This window comes from Malus sylvestris, chromosome 3, assembly GCF_916048215.2.
Source record: "Malus sylvestris chromosome 3, drMalSylv7.2, whole genome shotgun sequence".
Taxonomy (NCBI): Eukaryota; Viridiplantae; Streptophyta; class Magnoliopsida; order Rosales; family Rosaceae; genus Malus; species Malus sylvestris.
Window position 1 is genome coordinate 10825461 of NC_062262.1, and position 8401 is coordinate 10833861.

At 39.0% G+C, this 8401-nt stretch overlaps 1 protein-coding gene across 1 annotated transcript; it reads left to right on the top strand.

The window, feature by feature from the left end:
* The first annotated feature begins 249 nt into the window (after window positions 1-249).
* Window positions 250-7151, top strand: LOC126616452 (homeobox-leucine zipper protein REVOLUTA-like). The gene is made up of 18 exons (XM_050284507.1): window positions 250-1433; window positions 1758-1917; window positions 2162-2247; window positions 2362-2452; window positions 2590-2685; window positions 2809-2922; window positions 3020-3103; window positions 3250-3405; window positions 3479-3553; window positions 3916-4022; window positions 4168-4351; window positions 4857-5045; window positions 5239-5319; window positions 5426-5560; window positions 5722-6056; window positions 6169-6274; window positions 6388-6537; window positions 6643-7151. The coding sequence occupies exons 1-18, from the start codon at window positions 1201-1203 to the stop codon at window positions 6790-6792; spliced, it is 2532 nt and encodes an 843-aa protein (XP_050140464.1). The 5' UTR covers window positions 250-1200; the 3' UTR covers window positions 6793-7151.
* The last annotated feature ends 1250 nt before the right edge of the window (window positions 7152-8401 follow it).

An 8401-nucleotide genomic window follows, 5' to 3' on the forward strand; every position in this document is an offset into this window, starting at 1 on the left:
CGAGAATTAAAGTTAAACACGAGTTGACAAAAAATCCGTAGAGAGCCCACTTTGAAGGACTGAATGCCAAGATAAGATTTGGTTTACTTGACCGAGACATATGACAGGAGAGCCTCAGCCCCTATTGATGTGTCCTCTATGGTATAAGACGTCATTACAAAAAAACACTAGGGACAACGACGTAAATGCGCCGAAATCATATAAATAATCATCAATATTAAACTACTCAAAATTAAAAATTGTGAGCTCGACACTGCTAAATGTGTCGATATGCGTGCCACATAAACACTCCGTTTCTCTCTCCTCTCTCTTTCTCTCTCCTCTCTTCTATTCTCCACTGTTTCTGCTCAGCTCAGATCACTGTCTTTTTAGCTCCCCTCCTATCTCTCTCTCTCTGATAAAATAATCAAATAATGAAGCCAACCCCATAAATCTTCTCTCACATTTTCTCACTGGAAAGTGGCAAAAACATCTTCTGTCTAGGATGATTTTGATTAGGGTTTCTCTCTCTCTTCTTCTGGATTGTCTTCCCCTACATCCATCTCTCTGATGCTTCTGGAGATTTAATTTCTCCTGACACTATGATTTTGAGCTTTGTTATTTTTGTTCAAACCAAAGTTGCAATGTGTAACAAGCTTCTATTCATTGTATGATAAAATGGATCTTTAGGTGGAAAAAGACTGAAGTGGTGGTTTTTGGAAACTCAAAAAAATAAGTGGGTTTTGTGTGATTGTGTCATACCTTTGGACTTTTTGGGAAAGAGAAGTTGGTTTCTTTCTGTTCAAAACAGCTAGAAATTTTGGCTTTGAGCTTTCGTTTGTAAAATTTTGTATTGTATTCAAAGTTCCAATCACAGCAACCAATAACAGAGAGCTCTGTGAAGAAATTAAGGGAAAGCCCAGACTTTGATTTTATAACCAAAACCCCGAACTGGGTCTTCACCAGCAAGCAAGCAGCTACTGCTCCTGTTCACACAAACCCAAGAATCTTCTGGCTCAAAAATTCGGTCTTGCTCAACCGTTTACACTTAATATCTCTCTCTCCTCGCTCTCTCTCTAGACGGACTTTACAAAGCAGAAAATCTTTAACCTTCTTCTGAAATCCAGAGAAAAACCAAAATAAACCATCGCTCACCTCTCTCCTCCCACTTTTTGCTGTTTATATTAGCTTTGAGCTTTTGTTGGTTTGGGGTTTGGGAAAATGGCCTTGGTTGTGGCTCGCCACAGGGAGAGCAGCAGTGGGAGCAGCATAAACAAGCACCTCGATGCCGGAAAATATGTCCGTTACACATCTGAGCAAGTGGAAGCTCTTGAGAGAGTCTACGCCGAGTGCCCCAAGCCGAGCTCTCTGCGTAGGCAACAATTGATCCGGGAGTGCCCCATTTTATCAAACATTGAGCCCAGACAGATCAAAGTCTGGTTCCAGAACCGCAGGTACATATGAACAGGACTGATTAGCAACTGGGTTTTTTACCCTCATTGCTTTTGTCCTTTTGGATGCATCAAGTTTGATTCTTGGGTAATTTGAAAACTGGGTTTTGCTCAATTTCCCAGTTTGATCAAAGTTCAAGACCATACTTTTTAGAATCTAGCTTTTACGTATGGGATTTTTTCTTCATTTTTTTTTATATATGAGGTGATTTGAAAATTGGGTTTTACTCAATTCCACTTTTTTGAAGGTTTTAATGTTTGATTTGGCCTTGAGATTATTCATTTTGGGTTAAAAAAAGAAGGGGATTTGGTGTTTTGTGTATGCAGGTGTAGGGAGAAGCAGAGAAAAGAGTCCTCAAGACTGCAGATTGTAAACAGAAAGTTATCAGCAATGAACAAACTGCTGATGGAGGAAAATGATCGATTGCAGAAACAAGTCTCTCAGCTTGTTTGTGAAAATGGTTATATGCGCCAACAATTGCATACTGTAAGTATAATTATCAGAGATTTTAGGGAATGAATTTTCCTTTTATAGTCCGGGATTGGAATTATATTTTGTCTTTTAGCAGTTATTTATTAGAAAGTTTTAATATGTTTTGGCCAAGTTTTAATATTGCATCTGCAAGATTTGCATTTATTCCAATTTAATGGAGTTTAGGATGGCCAGCTGAATTGCAGTAGAATTTAGTGATTGCTAGAACTTAACCCTCTAATAAGTGATTTTCTTGTAGGCACCAGCTGCAACTACTGATGCAAGCTGTGACTCTCTGGTGACAACTCCTCAGCATTCTCTTAGAGATGCTAATAACCCTGCTGGGTAATTTTTTACTGCCAATTGAGTTTCACCTTTCCTAATTCCCTTTGTAAATATTTACTGGCATGTTGATTTTCTTGTATTACATGATCTAATCTTTATTATGCTATTTGGCAGACTCCTATCCATAGCGGAGGAGACCTTGGCAGAGTTCCTATCCAAGGCTACAGGAACTGCTGTCGATTGGGTCCAGATGCCTGGGATGAAGGTTGCTTCTTGTTTTTGTTATTTGTGGGAAATGCTCGTTTGTGTATCTTCTCCCTTGTTAAATTTTTGTGCAATCATATGGTATAAATTGTTGTTCATCTTATGCATGCTGAATCATCTTATTCAATTGTTTGCCAGCCTGGTCCGGATTCGGTTGGGATCTTTGCCATTTCACAAAGTTGCAGTGGAGTGGCAGCAAGAGCCTGCGGCCTCGTAAGTTTAGAGCCTACGAAGGTAAGAATGTACATCATTTGATAGTGCTAAATTTTTTTTGCTACATATTTGTATGCGCCTTAGTTTCATGTGACAAGGTACATGAAGCATTTGAATTTGAAGTTAATTATTTATGTACAACAGATTGCAGAGATCCTTAAAGATCGTCCATCTTGGTTCCGGGACTGTCGGAGCCTTGAAGTTTTTACCATGTTTCCTGCTGGAAATGGAGGAACCATAGAACTTATATATACACAGGTGAACAAAAACTGTTGGAAACTTGGAATTTTTTTCCCTGATTATGTTTTACTTTCTGTTTTTGTTTAAAGGAATAACTAACATTTAATTGTTCCAGACATACGCTCCAACTACTTTGGCTCCTGCAAGGGATTTTTGGACCCTGAGATACACTACAACTCTAGACAATGGCAGTTTTGTGGTAAGCATTCTGGTGTATATTATGTTGTCATACTTCGTGCATACCAGTTTATGACAAATACAACTTTGACTTCCTTCTCTTTTTTTGTACTCCTGTAAGTAGATACCTAATGTGCTCTAAAAATATTTTGTTATCTATGTTATAAGGTGTGTGAAAGATCTCTTTCCGGTTCTGGCGCTGGCCCAAATCCAGCTTCTGCTTCACAGTTTGTTAGAGGCGCGATGCTTCCTAGTGGTTATCTGATTCGACCATGTGAGGGTGGAGGATCAATCATTCATATTGTTGACCACCTGAATCTTGAGGTATGAATTTCGGATTCTTACTCTCGTAAGTCTCTTAGTTAGAAAAACTCAATTGTTTCGCATCTTATTTCAGGCATGGAGTGTGCCAGAGGTGCTGCGACCGCTTTATGAATCGTCCAAAGTGGTAGCACAAAGAATGACTATTGCGGTGAGTAGTTAATGATTGAGTCATTGACTTGATACTTTCTTCTGTACAGTCAATGTAAAAGTGCTTGATATTCTGATTTCTGTATAAAAAGTGAATTTTCTGAGCTCTCATAATGTGATCAATTTCCTTTATGTCTTTAGACATTAAGTTTTAAGCCCTTTGATATGAACCAAAGGCACCCTGGAAAGTAGAATTTCTCAAGGTAAATTCCATTTATTCTCAAGAATACTGCGGTGTGCTAGTGTTAATAGCACGTTGACTGTAGAATGGAAAGATAAACTAATAAACCCTCCCCTCCCCATCCAACAAAATGCATTAGATATTTTGAGAATAGAAGTACTAACTAAACTTCTTTTATGAAGGCGTTACGGTATATCAGGCAAATAGCTCAGGAAACGAGTGGTGAAGTGGTATATAGTTTGGGCAGGCAGCCAGCTGTTCTGCGAACCTTTAGCCAAAGATTGATCAGGTGGGGTATTATACTTCACTTATTAATCATTTGCTCATTTGATACATCTGTTTGTACAATTGCTTTGTCACCTTTTTCAGTGTTAATAACCACCATCTTTCTATATCAGTTTGTAAATAAAATTTATTGATATGTCTTCTTGTAGAGGCTTCAATGATGCTGTCAATGGATTCAATGACGATGGATGGTCATTGGTCAACTGTGATGGTGCTGAAGATGTTATAATTACAGTTAATTCAACCAAGAATTTAACTTCTACTTCGAACCATGCCAATTCCCTTGCATTACTTGGAGGTGTTCTTTGTGCAAAGGCTTCCATGTTACTACAAGTAAGTCTGGAATCTGACGACCATCAACTCTAAAAATGATAGTTTCTGTGTTATGATCTAAGATGCCTTTGTTACCTACTCTTCTTGGATCATGAATGAGCATATTTGCTATGTTATCTAATCTTCTTGCATGATGAATGAGGATACATGTCTTTTGAACTCAATTTATGTTTCTTGATACCTAAGATGTTTATGTTTGTCCCGAGTCCCGGACCTATTTTGTAGAGTTTGAGTAGCCTTTTCTGTGTTGGGAAAATAGTAGAATGTCCATGATTCTTCTTTATTGCTTTGTTGTTCTGAGATTAGGCATTGAGCTTTATCCAGAGGGCTGCATTTACAATGATTTTGTGCCGTCTGCATCTCTTAATATTGCTGTCTAATTGGATTAGTGGAAATCAGTGTTAGTTTTGAATGGCTAAGAGCTTATATGCTTTCTCCATCATGTTGTCTAAACCGTAAATTTTAGCTAATGAGAACTTGGCATGCATATCTTTTTCAACTCCAGAATGTTCCCCCAGCTGTTCTCATTCGTTTCTTGAGGGAGCACCGTTCAGAGTGGGCAGATTTCAATGTTGATGCCTACTCTGCCGCATCTTTGAAAGCTGGTTCGTATGCTTATCCTGGGATGAGGCCAACAAGGTTTACTGGGGGACAAATTATCATGCCGCTTGGTCACACAATTGAACAAGAGGAGGTATGCTAATTCAATTAGTTCATATTTTTATTTTACTTTTGCGAGTAACATCTGAACCTTTGTTGTGAAACATTACATCAACAGGATGATAATTGCAACCACTTTCTGTCATGTTAGAGTGCAAGTATATTCTACAAAGTGCTTCTCATCCCCCTTTTCTTTTCTTTTTTCTAACTTCTAATTTTGATTCCAGTTGCTTGAAGTTGTTCGACTTGAAGGTCATTCTCTCACTCAAGAGGATGCTTTTGCATCAAGGGACATTCATCTCTTGCAGGTGATTTTTCCTGCTGCTTGTTCAGCTACTGCCGCCCTTGCTACTATCTGTTGGGGTACTATTGTGTACTGATCATACGAAAAAAATGTCTTGTTTCTATTGGCAGATATGTAGTGGAGTTGATGAGAATGCTGCCGGAGCCTGTTCTGAGCTTGTTTTTGCCCCAATTGATGAGATGTTTCCAGATGATGCTCCCTTGCTTCCCTCTGGTTTCCGTATTATCCCATTGGATTCAAAAACAGTTGAGTTTTTTTTGTGCTTCACGTGGGTTTTACCTGTTAATTCAACCAAATGGACATATGCATCAATATTGTCATATAGCCTTCGGGCCATGCTGGACTGCATCTTAATGTGTTTTTTGGGCTCCCCCAACATGCTAATGTCTTGCAATTATGAATACAGAGTGATTCAAGGGCTACTTTGAATACGCATCGAACATTAGATCTGGCATCCAGTCTTGAAGTGGGCTCAACAACGAGCAATGCAGCTGGAGATCTAACTACATTTCACAATACTCGATCAGTATTGACGATTGCCTTCCAGTTTCCGCTTGATAATAGTCTACAAGAGAATGTGGCAAACATGGCACGGCAGTATGTTCGTAGCGTAATTTCATCCGTGCAGAGAGTTGCAATGGCTATATCTCCATCTGGATTGAGTCCGTCTGTGGGACCAAAACTATCTCCCAGCTCTCCAGAAGCTGATACACTGGCTCACTGGATCTGCCAGAGTTACAGGCAAGTTCTTTGTTGAATACTCTAGATTGCATGCATGATTCATCTGTTGGGAAAAACGTACCATATTTGCGCATAATTTCTATTTCTCAATCCTTTTCTTTCTCACCTACAGTTATCATGTTGGGGGAGAACTGCTGAGACCTGATTCCTTTGGTGGTGGCTCGATGTTGAAACATTTATGGCATCACCAAGATGCTATTTTGTGTTGTTCATTAAGGGTACATTGCAACATCACTGACACATGCTAAATCTTTATATCGATTCCGAGTAGGTGTCATTCTGATTAATAATTTGTGGAGATCGTAATCTGCGCAATTTGTTCGTTTTGCAGTCAATGCCGGTTTTCACGTTTGCAAACCAGGCAGGACTTGACATGCTGGAAACAACATTAGTCGCCCTTCAGGACATCTCATTGGATAAGATTTTTGATGAGGCCGGACGCAAGACGTTGTGCGCTGACTTTTCTAAACTAATGAACCAGGTACATGAGATGTTAGAACTTTCTTCCCTCCCTCGGTTACGTGTAAAGCCATATGCTGTCTCTCATTGTAGCCTAATTCATCTTTTATCCTTTCTTCCTCGTCAGGGTTTTGCGTACTTGCCAGCCGGCATTTGCATGTCGACGATGGCTCGCCATGTGTCGTACGAACAAGCGATTGCATGGAAAGTACTTGCTGCAGAAGAAAACTGTGTCCATTGCCTGGCCTTCTCCTTCATAAACTGGTCTTTTGTGTGAGCATTTTAATTGGTTCCATCCCTCACCTTTCTTCCACCAGACATGCAAAAGAAGCTTTGAGAGAAAGAAAAGCAGAAATGTGGAAAAAGGAAAAGAAGTTTTGTAATATCTCTACCCCTGCCGGAGGGTTTGCATCAGATTAATTTAAGTTGATTTTGATTTGCAACTGTGCTGCAATTGGCAATGTTGGCATTTAAGTGATCAAGGCTTAAAAGGCACAAGCATTTGTATATATTTGACTTACATTGGCTTCTGAATTCTGATAGGGCATTTCTCTTTGCAGACAAATTAGAAATTTGACTGGTAAAAACTTTTCGTTTTTTTAATATTTTTCTAAATTTTGAAGTTTAAATTTTTTATTTGATTTTTCAGTTAAGGTGCCATTTAGTGTTTTTAATTTCCAAAGTAACCATAAAGGAGGGCTTGGTTTTGGCCTTTTTGCCCACAAACTTCCAAGCAAGCGGCCCAAGGTCGTATTTACAGCTTCAATTTGCCCATCTCATTGAGGGTGATAGACACAACTATAATTTCACGAGTGTCCAAAAAATGGCCAAATCAATTTTGAGGATTATATCATCGACTCCTAACTTGTTATATTTACTCTCGACTACACATTTATTTGTATGATCACGATAAGTTTATGTGCTTAGAATAATTTTCTGTAACATTTGTATGTCTTGCTTGAGGTGGTCAAAATAAATGTGCAATATGTAGAAAGAGTTGCCTATATATATATATATATATATATATATATATATATATCAAAGAGGATACGTAAGCTAGGGGTGGGCAAATGGGTCTAGGACTCATGGAATGGGCCGGGTACAGTCGGTTTGGGACGGGTTCGATCTTAGTAGAGAATGAACGGGGCGGTTCCAAACCTTTAGTTTCATTGGCCCCCGAACCAACCGGTTTATAGCATACCAGAACAACACATAGCGTCCACCACTTCTCTTAAGTTTTTTTAAAATCTCTCTGTCCTTCAAACTTTCTCACATGCCACATAATCTTTGCACTCACTCTTGGACCCGACACCCAAAGGTAAATTTCAGTCTCATCCTTCTTTGATTTCGTTTTCAACGTTTAGATTAAGGAAAAATTGAAGGACAGTGTCTCATGCAAGTTGTTATCTGTGTAGAGATCTTGCAATCGAAGGGTATAAACCCAGATCCCTTTATTGATTCTGAAAAGGATTTGGAGACAGAGGGTAACTCGACCAACGACAGAAGAAACTATGCGGCAGTACCCATTGATTTTGATTTTGAGTCTAAAATTGGAAAGGTATAAACCCAGATTCCTTTGTTGATTTTGAATTATTGATGCCATGATGTTGAATCAACGATGCCATTATTTATGTGTATGAATAATTTTGGTCTCTAGAAATTTGCTGTCATGTGGAAGCCTACGATAAAGATTATGTGTATTGAAAACAAAGGCAGAGGCAGGTTGAGTTTTGGAAGTTAGAACTTGCGTGAGAATCATGGTCAGCACCATCACTCTTTAGCTGTTGTCTTACCACTTTGGCCCACAACTTGCATTTGTTTGCAGTCTCGCCGTTTAATTCTTATCAAACTTGTACTAAACCATTCGGTTCATCGAAGAAGAAAAC

Coding starts and splice junctions, on each gene's coding strand:
- LOC126616452 (XM_050284507.1), top strand. CDS start 1,201: ATGGCCTTGGTTGTGGCTCGCCACAGGGAGAGCAGCAGTGGGAGCAGC. Junction 1,434..1,757: donor GTCTGGTTCCAGAACCGCAG/GTACATATGAAC, acceptor TTGTGTATGCAG/GTGTAGGGAGAAGCAGAGAA. Junction 3,554..3,915: donor CACAAAGAATGACTATTGCG/GTGAGTAGTTAA, acceptor TCTTTTATGAAG/GCGTTACGGTATATCAGGCA.